At 56.8% G+C, this 17,568-nt stretch overlaps 2 protein-coding genes across 2 annotated transcripts; one reads left to right on the plus strand and one right to left on the minus strand.

Annotated features, from left to right (window-relative positions):
• Positions 1-2,661: 2,661 nt before the first annotated feature.
• LOC133362466 (ATPase family AAA domain-containing protein 2-like) lies at positions 2,662-5,995 on the plus strand. Its single transcript, XM_061581416.1, has 3 exons — positions 2,662-3,047; positions 3,975-4,137; positions 5,875-5,995. The coding sequence occupies exons 1-3, from the start codon at positions 2,748-2,750 to the stop codon at positions 5,919-5,921; spliced, it is 510 nt and encodes a 169-aa protein (XP_061437400.1). The 5' UTR covers positions 2,662-2,747; the 3' UTR covers positions 5,922-5,995.
• Positions 5,996-13,786: 7,791 nt separating this feature from the next.
• Positions 13,787-16,831, minus strand: LOC133362465 (probable RNA-binding protein 46). The gene is made up of 3 exons (XM_061581415.1): positions 16,706-16,831; positions 14,291-15,101; positions 13,787-14,218 (listed from the first exon to the last, which is right to left on the minus strand). Exons 2-3 carry the CDS (start codon positions 14,945-14,947, stop codon positions 13,787-13,789), a joined length of 1,089 nt encoding a protein of 362 aa, XP_061437399.1. The 5' UTR covers positions 14,948-15,101; positions 16,706-16,831.
• Positions 16,832-17,568: the final 737 nt, after the last annotated feature.

Here is a 17,568-nt window from a genome sequence, read left to right on the forward strand (position 1 = left end):
ACTGTGTGTGTGTGGGTGAGCGGTGGGGCAGTGGGTTAGCACACTGTGTGTGTGTGGGGAGCGGTGGTGCAGTGGTTAGCGCACTGTGTGTGTGTGGGGAGCGGTGGTGCAGTGGTTAGCGCACTTTGGTGGTGTGTGGGGAGCGGTGGGGCAGTGGTTAGCACACTGTGTGTGGGGGGGGAGCGGTGGTGCAGTGGTTAGCGCACTGTGTGTGTGTGGGGAGCGGTGGTGCAGTGGTTAGTGCACTTTGTGTGTGAGTGGGGAGTGGTGGTGCAGTGGTTAGCGCACTGTGTGTGTGAGTGGGGAGTGGTGGTGCAGTGGTTAGCGCACTTTGTGTGTGTGTGGGGGGAGGTGGTGCAGTGGTTAGCGCAGTGTGGGGGGGGGTGGTGCAGTGGTTAGCGCGGTGTGTGGGGAGCGGTGGTGCAGTGGTTAGCGCACTGTGTGTGTGAGTGGGGAGTGGTGGTGCAGTGGTTAGCGCACTTTGTGTGGGGAGTGGTGGTGCAGTGGTTAGCGCACTTTGTGTGTGTGTGGGGAGCGGTGGTGCAGTGGTTAGCGCACTGTGTGGGGGTGGGAGTGGTGGTGCAGTGGTTAGCGCACTGTGTGTGTGAGCGGGGAGCGGTGGTGCAGTGGTTAGCGCACTGTGTGTATGTGGGGAGCGGTGGTGCAGTGGTTAGCGCACTGTGTGTGTGTGGGGAGCGGTGGTGTAGTGGTTAGCGCACTATGTGTGTGAGTGGTGGTGCAGTGGTTAGCGCACTGTGTGTGTGTGTGTGTGGGGGAGCGGTGGTGCAGTGGTTAGCACACTGTGTGTGTGTGTGTGGGGAGCGGTGGTGCAGTGGTTAGCGCACTGTGTGTGTGTGGGGGGAGCGGTGGTGCAGTGGTTAGCGCACTGTGTGTGTGTGGGGAGTGGTGGTGCAGTGGTTAGCGCAGTGTGGGGAGCGGTGGTGCAGTGGTTAGCGCACTGTGTGTGTGTGTGGGGAGCGGTGGTGCAGTGGTTAGCGCACTGTGTGTGTGTGTGGGGAGCGGTGGTGCAGTGGTTAGCGCACACTGCCCATCTCCCCAGCTGCGACTCCCCCTCTGAATGTCCGCGTGGAGTCTCGCGACCTGCTGACGCAACTCCGCTGGGACCACGACGCTCAAGTGGACGTCGCCACCAGCAGCAGCTCAAAGCTCCTGGACGTTACCTACAGGGTGGACAGCAAACTGTGAGATGCTCGCTCACTCATCCACTCGCTCACTCACTCACCCACTCGCTCACCCATCCACTCACTCATCCACTCGCTCAACCACTCACTCAACCACCCATCCACTCACCCACCCACCCACTCACCCACCCACTCACCCACCCACTCACTGACTCACCCACTCACCCACTCACTCACTGACTCACCCACTCAACCACCCACTCACTCACTGACTCACGCACTCACCCACTCACCCACCCACTCACCCACCCACCCACCTACCCACCCACCCACTCACCTACCCCCTCACCCACCCACCTACCCACCCACCCACTCACCCACCTACCCACTCACCCACCCACTCACTCACTGACTCACCCACTCACTCACCCACCCACTCACCCACCCACCCACTCACCCACCCACTCACCCACCCACTCACTCACCCACCCACTCACCCACCCACCCACCCACTCACTCACCCACCCACCCACCCACCCACCCACTCCTCACCACCACCTCCTCCTCCCCGTGTCTCTGTCTGTGCAGCTATGGACGAGCCCGCTGGAGGACCGTCTGCGCTGCCACCGCAGAGACACGGTGCGATGTCTCCTCAGCTCTGCGACATCCCGGCGACCGCTATCAACTTCGCGTCAGATCCACCGTCTTATCACCACCACCAACACCACCATCACCACCATCATCGTCACCATCATCGTCACCCTGGGTCGTGGTTGATGTGTTACCCTTGAAGACAAGTGAGTGGCATTGTCTGTGTCTCTGTCTGTGTCTCTGTGTCTGTGTGTGAGTGTCTCACTCTCTGTGTCTCTGTGTGAGTGTCTCTGTGTGTGAGTGTCTCTGTGTGTGTGTGTCTCTGTGTATGAGTGTGTGTGTGTGTGTCTGTGTGTGTCTCTGTGTGTGTGTGTGTCTGTGTGTGTGTCTGTGTGTGTGAGTGTCTCTGTGTGTGTCTGTGTGTCTATGTGTGAGTGTCTCTGTGTGAGTGTCTCTGTCTGTGTGTGTGTCTGTGTGAGTGTCTGTGTGTGTCTCTGTGTGTGTCTGTGTGTGTGTCTCTGTGTGTGAGTGTCTCTGTGTGTGTCTGTGTGTCTGTGTGTGAGTGTCTCTGTGTGAGTGTTTCTGTCTGTGTGTGTGTCTGTGTGTGTGTCTCTGTGTGTGTCTGTGTCTCTGTGTGTGTGTCCGTGTGTGTGTCCGTGTGTGTGTCTCTGTGTGTGAGTGGCTCTTTGTGTGAGTGTCTCTGTGTGTGTCTGTGTGTGTCTGTGTGAGTGTGTCTCTGTGTGTGTGTCTCTGTGTGTGAGTGTCTGTGTGTGTGTGTGTGTCTGTGTGTGTGTGTCTCTGTGTGTCTGTCTCTGTGTATGAGTGTCTCTGTGTGTGTGTGTCTCTGTGTGTCTGTGTGTGTGTGTCTGTGTGTGAGTGTCTCTATGTGTGTGTGTCTGTGTGTGTGTGTGTCTCTGTGTGTGTCTCTGTGTGTGTCTCTGTGTGTCTCTGTGTGTGTGTCTGTGTGTCTCTGTGTGTGTCTCAGCCGTGCTGAGTGCTCCGACTGTCACCTTGATGCTCCACAAGGACGCGATGCTGGAGGAGGGTGGTGAGGAGGGTGGTGAGGAGGAGGAGTGTGGTAGTGAGCGTGAGGACTACGAACATGACGACAAAGATGGCTACGAGAATGACTACGACGACGATGATGACGACGATGAGGGTGATGGCGGCGATGGCGGTGGCGACGAGGGAGAGCGGTGGGAGCTGTCCGTGCGGGTCTCCATGAGGAGCGAGTGGAGGAGGAGGATGGCGCAGAGTGGCGTGCACTACCATCTACAAGCCGAGGTCTCCACAAGGAGGGGTGTGACTAGCACGGTGAGAGTGGGGGCGTGGGTGGGTGAGTGGGTGTGTGGGTGGGTGAGTGGGTGGGTGGGTGAGTGGGTGGGTGGGTAGGTGAGTGGGTGGGTGAGTAGGTGGGTGAGTGGGTGGGTGAGTGGGTGGGTGGGTAGGTGAGTGGGTGGGTGAGTGGGTGGGTGAGTGGGTGGGTGAGTGGGTGAGTGGGTGTGTGGGTGGGTGTGTGTGTGAGTGGGTGGTTGAGTTGGTGGGTGAGTGGGTGGGAGGGTGGGTGAGTGGGTGGGTGAGTGGGTGTGTGGGTGGGTGAGTGGGTGGGTGGGTGTGTGGGTGGGTGAGTGGGTGGGTGGGTGTGTGGGTGAGTGGGTGGGTGAGTGGGTGGGTGAGTGGGTGGGTGGGTGAGTGGGTGGGTGAGTGGGTGAGGGGGTGAGTGGGTGTGTGGGTGGGTGGATGAGTGGGTGGGTGAGTGGGTGGGTGGGTGTGTGGGTGGGTGGGTGAGTGAGTGGGTGGGTGGGTGAGTGGGTGGGTTGGTGAGTGGGTGGGTGAGTGGGTGGGTGAGTGGGTGGGTGAGTGGGTGGGTGAGTGGGTGGATGAGTGAGTGGGTGGGTGGGTGGGTGAGTGGGTGAGTGGGTGGGTGAGTGGGTGAGTGGGTGGGTTGGTGAGTGGGTGGGTGGGTGAGTGGGTGGGCGGGTGGGTGGGAGAGTGAGTGGGTGAGTGGGTGGGTGGTGATGCTACTACTACTGATGACGATGCTATTGCTGCTGCTGCTACTGAATGTCCAGAAATGGTTGAGTTCTGTCAGCTTCCACTTCCATGCTGAACTGGATGGATGGGTTTTGCGAGTTGAGATGATTTAGAAACGCGCTCAGTCTATCTTTGCCGTGTGGCCAGACCACCAACGTGTCATCCACGTAACCCGGCACACTGAGACCATCTGCTTGCTCCTGCCAGGAGCGCTTTGTGGGATGTCGCTACCGCCACGCGCTGCCTCAGCCTGCAGGCGCTGCTGAGTACTGCGTCCGCGTGAGAGTCGCGGCTCGCTACCCGCGGTGGAAGACAGGGGAGTGGTCTCCACTGTCGTGTGTCTCCGTCCCTCCACCACACAGCGCCGTGGGTGAGTGGGTGGGTGAGTGGGTGGGTGGGTGAGTGGGTGAGTGAGTGGGATGGTGAGTGAGTGGGTGGGTGGGTGAGTGAGTGGGTGGTGAGTTAGTTGGTGGGTGAGAGAGTGGGTGAATGAGTGGGTGAGTGAGTGAGTGGGTTGGTGGGTGAGTGAGTTGGTGGGTGGGTGAGTGAGTGAGTGGGTGGGTGGGTGAGTGGGTGGGTGAGTAGGTGGGTGGGTGGTGAGTGAGTGAGTGAGTGGGTGGGTGAGTGGGTGAGTGGGTGGGTGGGTGAGTGAGTGAGTGGGTGAGTGAGTGGGTGGGTGAGCGAGTGATTTGGTAAGTAGTTGAGTGAGTGGGTGGGTTAGTGGGTGGGTAAGTAGTTGACTGAGTGGGTGGTTGAGTGAGTGGGTGCGTGAGTGAGTGGGTGGGTGAGTAGGTGGGTGGGTGAGTGAGTGGGTGGGTGGGTGAGTGGGTGGGTGAGTGGGTGGGTGAGTGAGTGATTTGGTAAGTAGTTGAGTGAGTGGGTGGTTTAGTGGGTGGGTGAGTAGTTGACTGAGTGGGTGGTTGAGTGAGTTGGTGCGTGAGTGATTGAGTGGGTGAGTGGGTGGGTGAGTGAGTGGGTGGGTGAGTGGGTGGGTGAGCGAGTGATTTGGTAAGTAGTTGAGTGATTGAGTGGGTGAGTGGGTGAGTGGGTGAGTGGGTGGGTGAGTGGCGCACCCATTTAGCCCTCTCTATCCGGCTGAACAAAAGCTGTTCAGACATGCGGTGGCTGGGCATGCAGGCTACATGGCCCAGCCAACGCAGCCTTGCCTGCCGGAGGAGCTCACCAATGGGACTTTGCCCAGATCTTTCTGGGATTTGTGAGCTCCTCACACAATCCAGCCTGCAGGTTAAACCCAGGATGGATCGTAGACAGGCCAGCCTAAATGTTTCTAACCGGCGAATATGTTCCATTAGGGGGGTCCACTTTTCGCATGCGTAGAGAAGGGAGGGAATGACCGTGGCCGAGAAGACCTGAAGATTCGTGCGGAGTGACAAACCAGGTAGCTTCCACACAGTATTATGTAACCGATGGAAAGGTAATGCCGCTCGACTGATTCGGAGTGAGACCTCAGCCAGTCATGAGCACACTGCCCAGGTATGGGAAACTCTCCACTCTCTCCACAACTCCTCAATCACCAATTGGGAGTTGTGGGGGTGGAGTGTCCAATGGTACAAAATACCCAGGCAGGTGCTTAGTTTTGGTGGGGCTGATGGTAAGGCCCCACCTCTTAGTGGCACGCTCCAGTCTCAGCAGCAGCGTCTCCAACTCCTCTTCTGAATGAGCAGCTATTACCAAATCATCAGCATACGCAACATGGTTGAGCGATAGGGAGCCATCCCTTGACCGCACCCGGGCATCGATCAGCCTCCCATTGTATCTGTAACAGATGGAAATTCCTCTGGTACAGCTATTGAAGGCTTCACGAACTATGTGGTTAAAATAAATGTTAAATAATGTGGGAGCCAGAGGACATCCCTGTCGCACCCCAAGGTGTACAGGGAAAGGCTCTGACTCCCGGCCACGTAGTTTTATCCGGGCCCGCTCACCATCATGAAGGTCCTTAATGATCGTGAGCAGAGGGTCAGGGACTCCGAAAGCACGAAAAAACTGCCCAGAGCCCAGTCCTACTGATGGTATCATAGGCCTTGACCAGGTCAATAAAGCAGAGATGTAGGTCTTGTTGGAATTCCCTACACCTCTGCTGTAGCAGACGGACAGAAAATATGGCATCTGTGCAGGACCGCCCTTTCCTGAAACCGCATTGGGGCTCCGCAAGCCTCTCCTCAGCGTGCCTGGCAAGGCGGTGTTGAACAACAACACACAGACAGGTACACACAGACACACACACAGACACACACAGACAAATATCCCCCGTGTAGCCTTAACAGACTGTTGGGGCAAGTGCTGTTAGTGAGCACCTATGAAGGTCAGAACTTTACACGAGGGGGTGGGTGGCCAGCACCACGCCCGACCGCCTTTGTCTCCCCAGTGGCGATGTTTACACGCCGCACCAGGTACTCGTTTTGAGGCTGAGTCGACCTAGGGGAGGCCCAGGAACGGTTCAGGTAATCGTCACCGGTGTTGGCCGTGAGCGGGAATCGAACCTGGGTCGCCGGGTTCATAGCGCAGTGCGCTAACCGCTGCACCGCCGCTCCTCATCCAACAACACTGCTCAGCATCCCACTCTGTCTGTGTCTCTGTCTGTGTCTCTGTCTGTGTCTCTGTCTGTGTCTCTCTGTGTCTCTGTCTGTGTCTCTCTGTGTCTCTGTCTGTGTCTCCGTGTCTCTCTGTGTATCTGTGTCTCTGTGTCTCTGTCTGTGTCTCTGTCTGTGTCTCTGTCTGTGTCTCTCTGTGTCTCTGTCTGTGTCTCTCTGTGTCTCTTTGTGTATCTGTCTCTCTGTCTGTATCTCTGTCTGTGTCTCTGTCTGTGTCTCTCTGTGTCTCTGTCTGTGTCTCTGGCTGTGTCTCTCTGTGTATCTGTCTCTCTGTCTGTATCTCTGTCTGTGTCTCTGTCTGTGTCTCTGTGTATCTGTTTCTCTGTCTGTATCTGTCTCACTGTGTCTCTGTCTGTGTCTCTCTGTCTGTATCTGTGTATCTGTCTCTCTGTCTGTGTATCTGTCTCTCTGTCTGTGTCTCTCTGTCTGTGTATCTGTCTCTCTGTCTGTGTCTCTCTGTCTGTGTATCTGTTTCTCTGTCTCTGTCTGTGTCTCTCTGTCTGTGTATCTGTCTCTCTGTCTCTGTCTGTGTCTCTCTGTCTGTGTATCTGTTTCTCTGTCTGTATCTGTCTCACTGTGTCTCTGTCTGTGTCTCTCTGCCTGTATCTGTCTCACTGTGTCTCTGTCTGTGTCTCTGTCTGTGTCTCTGTGTATCTGTTTCTCTGTCTGTATCTGTCTCACTGTGTCTCTGTCTGTGTCTCTCTGTGTATCTGTATCTCTGTCTGTATCTGTCTCCCCATGTCTCCCCGTATCTCCCCGCGTGTCCCCAATCTCGTAGCCACCACCCCCGCCACCACCACCACCACCACCCCCGCCACCACCACCACCACCACCACCGCCACCACCACCACCACCCCCACCGCCACCACCACCCCCACCACCACCACCCCCACCACCACCACCGCCGCCACCACTCCCACCACCACCACCGCCACCACCCCATCCACCACCACCCCCACCGCCACCACCACCCCCACCGCCACCACCACCCCCACCACCACCACCCCCACCACCACCACCCCCACCACCACCACCCCCACCGCCCCCACCACCACCACCGCCGCCACCCCATCCACCACCACCACCACCACCCCCACCCCCACCACCGCCACCACCGCCCCATCCACCTCGCGTGGGGTGTCCACGGGGGACGTGGTGACGCTCTTTGCCAGCGGCCGTGTCGCCTCCATCAGCTTGCTGGTGGCCATGGCGACGCTGCTGGTGACGCTGCTGGTGCTGGTGCTGGCGCTGGTGTGCACCGTGCGGGACAGACGGAGCCCCGGCAATCGTCCCGGTGAGCGGCGGCGGCTACACAGATGTTGACTACCTCGCCTGGTGCGTAGGAGGTCGTGGGTTCGATCCAGACCCTGACGCCTGCTGCTGTATACTTGGAGTTTGCGTGTCTCTCTCTCATCATCATCACGGTGGCTAGGAGATGTTGACTACCTCGCCTGGTATACAGGAGGGCGTGGGCTACATCCCCGCCCTGGACGCCTGCTGCTGCTGTATATTTGGAGTCTGCGTGTCTCTCTCTCATCATCATCTACTACACTATAAGAGTTTATCTCCCCACGCTGCGTGCTATCTTCTCGTTCCCCAGCGATGGAGCAGCCAGCGACCGCCCCGAGCCTGCTCCCTGACAGTCCCGGCAGCCACCACCATCACTGCGACCACCGCCATCACCACCACTACGACCACCACCATCACCACGGCGGTGGTGGAGGAGGAGCAGAGATGGCAACTCTAGAATCCCGCCCCCGGCCCTGGTTGGCATTGCCGGATGAAAGCCGCTCACCGAGTCGTCTCCGCACCAACCCGTTCACCTCCTGCAGGGTGACCGTGCGCTGGCCGCGAGACAGTGACCACCTCGCGTGGCACGCGCGACGTGCCGGGTTCCAGCTCGAGCCGTGACGACGACGCCCGCCGCTGTTGGCTCGGAGTTGGCGGCGTCCGTCTCTCCGCGTGGCGACGTCCGTTCCAGAGGAGAATGAATGATGTTTTACACGGCAAGTTATACATGTGTAGTGTTGTAAAGGACGGACTAATAAACCTCTTTATGGCACACACAGTTTATTGTCTTAATGACACAGTCCCTAACACACACAAGGGTTGTACGGTCCCCTCACCCGTTACCCTGAGGAGGTACAGCCTCCTGACCTGCACAGCTCACACTTCACTCCTAATCTACGGAGCTACAGCCTCCAGACTTGCCGTCTATCCAATCTCCCCGCCATCCCAGCGTCCTCCAGGCTTGCCGTCTATCCAATCTCCCCGCTAGCCCAGCGTCCTCCAGACTTGCCGTCTATCCAATCTCCCCCCTAGCCCAGCGTCCTCCAGACTTGCCGTCTATCTAATCTCCCCGCTAGCCCAGCATCCTCCAGACTTGCCGTCTATCCAATCTCCCCGCCATCCCAGCGTCCTCCAGACTTGCCGTCTATCCAATCTCCCCCCTAGCCCAGCGTCCTCCAGACTTGCCGTCTATCTAATCTCCCCGCCATCCCAGCGTCCTCCAGACCTGCCGTCTATCCAATCTCCCCCCTAGCCCAGCGTCCTCCAGACTTGCCGTCAATCCAATCTCCCCCCTAGCCCAGCGTCCTCCAGACTTGCCGTCTATCCAATCTCCCCCCTAGCCCAGCGTCCTCCAGACTTGCCGTCTATCCAATCTCCCCCCTAGCCCAGCGTCCTCCAGACTTGCCGTCTATCCAATCTCCCCCCTAGCCCAGCGTCCTCCAGACTTGCCGTCTATCCAATCTCCCCCCTAGCCCAGCGTCCTCCAGACTTGCCGTCTATCCAATCTCCCCCCTAGCCCAGCGTCCTCCAGACTTGCCGTCTATCCAATCTCCCCCCTAGCCCAGCGTCCTCCAGACCTGCCGTCTATCCAATCTCCCCGCCATCCCAGCGTCCTCCGGACTTGCCGTCTATCCAATCTCCCCGCTAGTCCAGCGTCCTCCAGACTTGCCGTCTATCCAATCTCCCCACTATCCCAGCGTCCTCCAGACTTGCCGTCTATCCAATCTCCCCGCCATCCCAGCGTCCTCCAGACTTGCCGTCTATCCAATCTCCCCGCTAGCCCAGCGTCCTCCAGACTTGCCGTCTATCCAATCTCCCCGCCATTCCAGCGTCCTCCAGACTTGCCGTCTATCCAATCTCCCCGCCATCCCAGCGTCCTCCAGACTTGCCGTCTATCCAATCTCCCCGCTAGCCCAGCGTCCTCCAGACTTGCCGTCTATCCAATCTCCCCGCTATCCCAGCGTCCTCCAGACTTGCCGTCTATCCAATCTCCCCGCCATCCCAGCGTCCTCCAGACTTGCCGTCTATCCAATCTCCCCGCCATCCCAGCGTCCTCCAGACTTGCCGTCTATCCAATCTCCCCCCTAGCCCAGCGTCCTCCAGACTTGCCGTCTATCCAATCTCCCCGCCATTCCAGCGTCCTCCAGACTTGCCGTCTATCTAATCTCCCCGCTAGCCCAGCGTCCTCCAGACCTGCCGTCTATCCAATCTCCCCGCTATCCCAGCGTCCTCCAGACTTGCCGTCTATCCAATCTCCCCGCTATCCCAGCGTCCTCCGGCTGGACCTAGGGGAGGCACACCGACCCGGCGGGTCCCCGACCCTCTGGTCGCTCGAGACCTTCGCCCTCACGAGGGCGAGAAGGCTGGGAGCCAGGGTCCTATCCAGGACCTATCTCCCCTGACCACTGGTGACACTGACCCTAGCCCTGACAAGGGCTGGAAGGCTTGGTGCAGGGCCCTAGATGTCTTGGGTCTTCGTGTAGCAGAACTGGTCAAGAGCTCTCAGCGCTCTGGCTTTTATACCTGTTCGTGGCCGGGTTGTCCAATCCCCGGCCACCTTGTGGGACCCTCCGATTGATCCTTCCCAATCTGGCGTTTGGATCCTACCTCACCCCATTTGACCCTGACCATTTGATTGAGCGGGAAACCTTGTTAACGATCCGCTCTCTCACAGCTTGCGAACGACGAGTTGTTATCACCACTACACATTAATGGGCTTGTATAAAATAACGTAGACACCAATTACTCAGATGCCTACAGAAGCCACGTGACCAGCACTGCTACCAGCTGCGCTGGTCACGTGGCGTGCCTCAACCCCCCACACCCCCCACCCCTCTCCCACAGACTCACCACACAGAGACCCACAGACTCACAACACAGACCCATAGACTCACCACACAGAGACCCACAGACTCACACACAGAGACCTACAGACTCACCACACAGAGACCCATAGACTCACCACACAGAGACCCATAGACTCACCACACAGAGACCCACAGACTCACCACACAGAGACCCACAGACTCACCACACAGAGACCCACAGACTCACCACACAGAGACCCACAGACTCACCACACAGAGACCCACAGACTCACCACACAGAGACCCACAGACTCACCACACAGAGACCCACAGGCTCACAACACAGAGACCCACAGACTCACCACACAGAGACCCACAGGCTCACAACACAGAGACCCACAGACTCACCACACAGACCCATAGACTCACCACACAGAGACCCACAGACTCACACACAGAGACCCACAGACTCACCACACAGAGACCCATAGACTCACCACACAGAGACCCATAGACTCACCATACTGACCCATAGACTCACCACACAGAGACCCACAGACTCACCACACAGAGACCCACAGACTCACCACAGAGACCCACAGACTCACCACACAGAGACCCACAGGCTCACAACACAGAGACCCACAGACTCACCACACAAACCCATAGACTCACCACACAGAGACCCACAGACTCACACAGAGACCCACAGACTCACCACACAGAGACCCATAGACTCACCACACAGGGACCCATAGACTCACCATACTGACCCATAGACTCACCACACAGAGACCCACAGACTCACCACACAGAGACCCACAGACTCACCACACAGAGACCCACAGACTCACCACACAGAGACCCACAGACTCACCACACAGAGACCCACAGACTCACCACACAGAGATCCACAGACTCGCCACACAGAGACCCACAGACTCACCACACAGAGACCCACAGACTCACCACACAGAGACCCACAGACTCACCACTCAGAGACCCACAGACTCACCACACAGAGACCCACAGACTCACCACACAGAGACCCATAGACTCACCACACAGAGACCCACAGACTCACCACTAAGAGACCCACAGACTCACCACACAGAGACCCACAGACTCACCACACAGAGACCCATAGACTCACCACACAGAGACCCACAGACTCACCACACAGAGACCCACAGACTCACCACACAGAGACCCACAGACTCACCACACAGAGACCCACAGACTCACCACACAGAGACCCACATACTCACCACACAGAGACCCACAGACTCACCACACAGAGACCCACAGACTCACCACACAGAGACCCACAGACTCACCAACAGACACCCACAGACTCACCACACAGAGACCCACAGACTCACCACACAGAGACCCACAGACTCACCACACAGACCCATAGACTCGCCACACAGAGACCCACAGACTCACACACAGAGACCCACAGACTCACCACACAGAGACCCATAGACTCACCACACAGAGACCCACAGACTCACCACACAGAGACCCACAGACTCACCACACAGAGACCCACAGACTCACCACACAGAGACCCACAGACTCACCACACAGACACCCACAGACTCACCACACAGAGACCCACAGACTCACCACACAGAGACCCATAGACTTACCACACAGAGACCCATAGACTCACCACACAGAGACCCACAGACTCACCACACAGAGACCCACAGACTCACCACACAGAGACCCACAGACTCACCACACAGAGACCCATAGACTCACCACACAGAGACCCACAGACTCACCACACAGAGACCCACAGACTCACCACACAGAGACCCACAGACTCACCACACAGAGACCCATAGACTCACCACACAGAGACCCATAGACTCACCACACAGAGACCCATAGACCCATCACACAGAGACCCATAGACTCACCACACAGAGACCCATAGACCCATCACACAGAGACCCACAGACTCAACACAGGCCATTGGAACGTTGGTAACGATCAGGAACATGCCGTGACAAAACAAGGAAGTCTGAAATATGCTGGGTGTAAATCAGCACATCAAATTAAATCCGCAGGGGAGGGAAAGAAAGGCCCCAAGCATGCGACACTCGGCCGAGAGAGTGGGGAGAGAGAGAGGAAGAGACTTTTCACGACTTTATTTCCACTAAAACATGAAAAAAAAAACCATTACAGGGAAAAAACACGTAAATTGTGAATCAACAAAACATCAAACTCTTAACAGCTGTGTGTGCATGAACTACACACGGCACAGGGATAGAGGCTGTGCAAACGAGGCGGTGCACGGACATCTCCGTGTGTAGCAAAGTCGCTACGCTAAAGGGTTTTTCTATTTGATAAACAATCAAATGTTTTGACATGAGAATGCGACGTGAACAAGATACGTTTTTCTCCCCGACATTTTCAAAACGAAATGGCGTTGACGCGTCAAACACCTGAAATAATTTTTTCTTGACGGATTCAGTTGTCGGTTTTCATTAAAGTGTAATGACAGGGTGACACCTGGTGATGTCACAGGGTGGGTCAGTTGGTGGGTGAGTGGGTGGGTGGGTGAGTGGGTGGGTGAGTTGGTGAGTGGGTGAGTGAGTTGATGAGTGGGTGGTTGAGTGGGTGGGTGAGTTGGTGGGTGAGTTGGTGGGTGAGTTGGTGAGTGGATTGGTCAGTTGGTGAGTGGATGGGTGAGTGGGTGGGTGAGTGGGTGGTTGAGTTGGTGAGTGGGTGGGTGAGTTGATGAGTGGGTGGGTGAGTTGGTGAGTGGGTGGGTGAGTTGATGAGTGGGTGGGTGAGTTGGTGAGTGGATGGGTCAGTTGGTGAGTGGGTGGGTGAGTTGGTGAGTGGGTGGGTGAGTGGGTGGGTGAGTTGGTGAGTGGGTGAGTGAGTTGATGAGTGGGTGGGTGGGTACGGGTAGGCCGTGAGTCACTGGTGAGTCATCGTTTGTCACTCATTTCCCAACGTCTTGTCTCTTCTCACAATTCAAGTTCCTAGAATCAACCCACCCGCGCCTGCAACGTGGCTTCATCCCAGAGGTCGCAATCGGGTACCTGATACTCGTACCCTACCCGATACCCGGCTGGGTACGGGTAGCCGGGTATCGGGTAGGGTACAGGTACAGCTACCCGTTTGCGACCTCTGGCGTGCCGGCAACGTGAACATGTCGAGTGAGCGGCCGGGCAATTTGCAGTTTGACGGTGAACACCGCAACGGACGTGAGGTTCAGAGCGAACGCCAAGCGGTAGGACACCGTCCGCGGTCTGACGAACGCCGCCGCGATAGTCACGCGGCACTACGGATACGCCGAGAGGTTCTGGACGGGGCGGCCGGGAGGCGACGTCGCGACGGGGGCCGGGCCCCCCACCCTCGGCGGGTTCGCATCGCTGATGATTTCGTAGAGGAGCTCGCTCGCAACTTCGCGCGCTCCCTCCACGCTGGAGCTCAGGACCGCGGGGAAGAAGCCGCCGCCTTCCCGCATCATCCCGGGAATGAAGACCTTGTAGAGGAGGCCCAGGGGCTCGCCCGGCTCCACGTGCGCGTGCAGCTGGAAGGTCGCCCAGCCGACGCCGAAGCTCCGTAGCAGCAGCTGCAGACGTGTCTCCCACGACAAGATGGCCGCCTCCGGCAGCGCCTCGAGACCGATGGGCACGGGATGCGGGTGGTGAGGTGCCCGTCGCAGCCGCGTGAGCGCCGCCCAGCCCACAAACAGGCTGCTGCGCAAGGCCTTGTCGGCGCCGGTGCACTCCGGCACCGCCACCGCCACCTCCTCCTCGTCTTCCGTTGCCACCGCTGCCACCGCGGCCGCCGCCGCCGCCGTGTCCACCTCCGGGATGGCCCAGTCCAACTTGACGGTGCGGCCCCAGAGCTGGAAAGGAATTTGAAGCAGCTTCTTCCGTGCAAGGACGGCCGCGCGATGGCTCTCGTATTCGACGAGCGCGTAGCCTCGGTCGGGGCTTCTGTCGTAGCGACAGAAGCGCGTCTTGACGTCCACGACGCCCTCCGTGACGCCGCTCATCGCCGCCATCACCTGCGCCCGCGTCTTGTCCTTCGGCAGCCCCCCGACGAAGAGGCGGCGGTTGTCGACGCTCACGCGAACCGTGATGCGGTGCCCGGGACGGATCTCCAAGTCGTGGAGTCTCCTGACGGCGTCCGCGGCTTGGGAGCGCGTCGCGAAGGTGGCGAACCCGTAGCCGCGGTTCTCTCCGCGGTACGTCGTCATGACGCGCAGCTGGTACAGCTTCCCCACCGCCTCCAGCACGGGCACCAGCTCGTCCTCGTACAGGTCGCGCGGGATCCTCGCCACGAACACCTCGCAGCCGCGGGTGGGAGGGGGGCCCTGCCAGTCGGGCGGCGGTCCCAGCTTCCTCTGTCCGTTCTCCTGCACGACGTTGTAGCCCGTGCGCAACACGAGGTCCAGAAGGTCCCTCTCCACGCAGCTCATGATGTCGAGCATCGGCGCTTTGTCCACGGCGGCGGTGACGACGGGGCAGCGGTTTGGGGCCCGTTGGAGCCCTTGACACTCACCGGCGCAGAAGCCTCGTGCCGACAAAGCCACGGCGGGGGGCGGAATCAACTCGTGAAAAGGCGGGAACTCGCTCGGGCCAAGCCTACAGGCCCAGCAGTGGAGAGAGGAAGAGAGAGTGGAGAGACGGATGGAGAGAGAGCTACCTTTGTAAACTCGGAAAATCACAATAAAATAGAAACCCAAGAAACTGTGTCTTGACCTTTGAACTGCCCTGTATAATGACCCCTCACCCCCAGTAGACGACCTGGTACCCCTCCTCACTCATCCACTCACTGACCCATCCACGCACCTCACACACCCAGTCGCTCACACACTCACCCACCCACTCACCCGCACACCCACTCGCTCACACACTCACCCACTAACTCACCCGCACACCCACTCGCTCACACACCCACCCACTCACCTCACCCACTCACCTCACCCACTCACCTCACCCACTCACCTCACCCACTCACTGATGATGATGAGAGAGAGAGACACGCAAACTCCAAATATACAGCAGTTGGCGTCGCCAGGGTCGGGATCGAACCCACGACCTCCTGTATACCAGGCGAGGTAGTTAACATCTCCTAGCCACCGTGATGATGATGAGAGAGACACACAAACTCCAAATATACAGCAAGAATCTTCAGTATCGGGATCAAACCCACGACCTCCTGCATACCAGGCGAGGTAGTTAACATCTCCTAGCCACCGTGATGATGATGAGAGAGACACACAAACTCCAAATATACAGCAAGAATCTTCAGTATCGGGATCAAACCCACGACCTCCTGCATACCAGGCGAGGGAGTTAACATCTCCTAGCCACCGTGATGATGAGAGAGAGACACAAACTCCAACTCCAAATTAAGTTTGAATGTTTGCGTGTCGTTAAACCGGCCATCAGCCGACAGCCAATTCGCAAGGTTTATCACGTGACATACCGTGCCAATCTGTCACTGGAGCAGCACTAACCGGTTGTGTGTTGGAGTGTCTGTGTGTACACTGTGTGTGTGTACACTGTGTGTCTGTGTGTACACTGTGTATGTGTGTCTGTGTGTGTGTACACTGTGTGTCTGTGTGTGCACTGTGTGTGTGTGTACACTCTGTGTGTGTGTACACTGTGTGTCTGTGTGTACACTGTGTGTGTGTACACACTGTGTGTGTCTGTGTGTGTACACTGTGTATGTGTGTCTGTGTGTACACTGGGTATGTGTGTCTGTGTGTGCACTGTGTGTGTGTACACTCTGTGTGTGTGTCTGTGTGTGTGTACAATGTGTGTCTGTGTGTACAATGTGTGTGTGTACAATGTGTGTGTGTGTACACTGTGTGTGTACAATGTGTGTGTGTGTACACTGTGTGTGTGTACAATGTGTGTGTGTGTACACTGTGTGTGTGTACACTGTGTGTGTGTCTGTGTGTGTACAGCGTGTGTGTGTACACTGTGTGTGTGTACACTGTGTGTGTGTCTGTGTGTGTACAATGTGTGTGTGTACACTGTGTGTGTGTAGTGTGTGTACACTGTGTGTGTGTACACTGTGTGTGTACAATGTGTGTGTGTGTACACTGTATGTGTACACTGTGTGTGTGTACAATGTGTGTGTGTGTACACTGTGTGTGTGTACACTGTGTGTGTGTACACTGTGTACACTGTGTGTGTGTGTACACTGTGTGTGTGTGTGTTCACCACGCCCGGCGGACCCGTTATTCGATCCCGACTCCTGCCGGGGGAGGCGCTCCAGGCGCGGCGGGTCCGCTAGGAAAACTCGGGATGGCCCGAGGCCGACTAGGCCGCAGTCTTCCCTCCCCTCTGTTCTAGATGGTGACGGTGTTGCTGATGTTGTTGTTGATGTTGCTGATGCTGATGATGTTTTTGTTGTTGATGTTGTTGTTGATGTTGCTGATGTTGTTGATGATGTTGTTGATGTTGATGCTGATGTTGTTGTTGTCGATGCTGATGATGTTGTTGTTGTTGATGTTGTTGTTGATGTTGCTGATGTTGTTGATGATGTTGTTGATGCTGATGTTGTTGTTGTCGATGCTGATGATGATGTTGTTGATGATGTTGTTGATGCTGATGATGTTGTTGTTTTTGCTGCTGATGATGATGATGTTGCTGATGTTGTTGTTGTTGTTGATGCTGATGATGTTGTTGATGTTGATGCTGTTGTTGTTGTTGATGCTGATGATGTTGTTGTTGATGTTGATGCTGTTGATGTTGATGCTGTTGATGTTGTTGTTGTTGATGCTGATGATGTTGTTGTTGATGTTGCTGATGATGTTGTTGTTGATGCTGCTGATGATGATGTTGTTGCTGCTGATGCTAGGGGTGGTGATGATGTTGCTGATGATGGTGTAGATGATGTTATTAATGATGTTGCTGATGATGTTGCTGCTGCTGATGTTGTTGTTGTTGATGCTGATGATGCTGCTGATGATGTTGATGTTGTTGTATATGATGGTGTAAATGATGTTTATTGATAATGTTGATGATCGCAAACATCAACATAATTTATTAATTTATTCAGTTAGGGTAGCCTCTCATTGTGGGAGGGGAGGGTCTT

The sequence above is a fragment of the Lethenteron reissneri genome, unplaced genomic scaffold (assembly GCF_015708825.2).
Source record: "Lethenteron reissneri isolate LAM-NWPU_2019-01 unplaced genomic scaffold, ASM1570882v1 scaffold_1491, whole genome shotgun sequence".
Taxonomy (NCBI): Eukaryota; Metazoa; Chordata; class Hyperoartia; order Petromyzontiformes; family Petromyzontidae; genus Lethenteron; species Lethenteron reissneri.

What these genes read in the sequence shown, in the direction of transcription:
- LOC133362465 (XM_061581415.1), bottom strand. Translation starts at nt 14,947, where the DNA reads ATGCTCGACATCATGAGCTGCGTGGAGAGGGACCTTCTGGACCTCGTG. An exon ending in CGGCGGCGGCGGCGGCCGCG is followed by an intron (nt 14,219 to 14,290) that starts GTGGCAGCGGTG and finishes GGCGCCGACAAG; the next exon opens with GCCTTGCGCAGCAGCCTGTT.
- LOC133362466 (XM_061581416.1), top strand. Translation starts at nt 2,748, where the DNA reads ATGCTCCACAAGGACGCGATGCTGGAGGAGGGTGGTGAGGAGGGTGGT. An exon ending in GGAGGGGTGTGACTAGCACG is followed by an intron (nt 3,048 to 3,974) that starts GTGAGAGTGGGG and finishes TGCTCCTGCCAG; the next exon opens with GAGCGCTTTGTGGGATGTCG. An exon ending in TCCACCACACAGCGCCGTGG is followed by an intron (nt 4,138 to 5,874) that starts GTGAGTGGGTGG and finishes CCTCTGCTGTAG; the next exon opens with CAGACGGACAGAAAATATGG.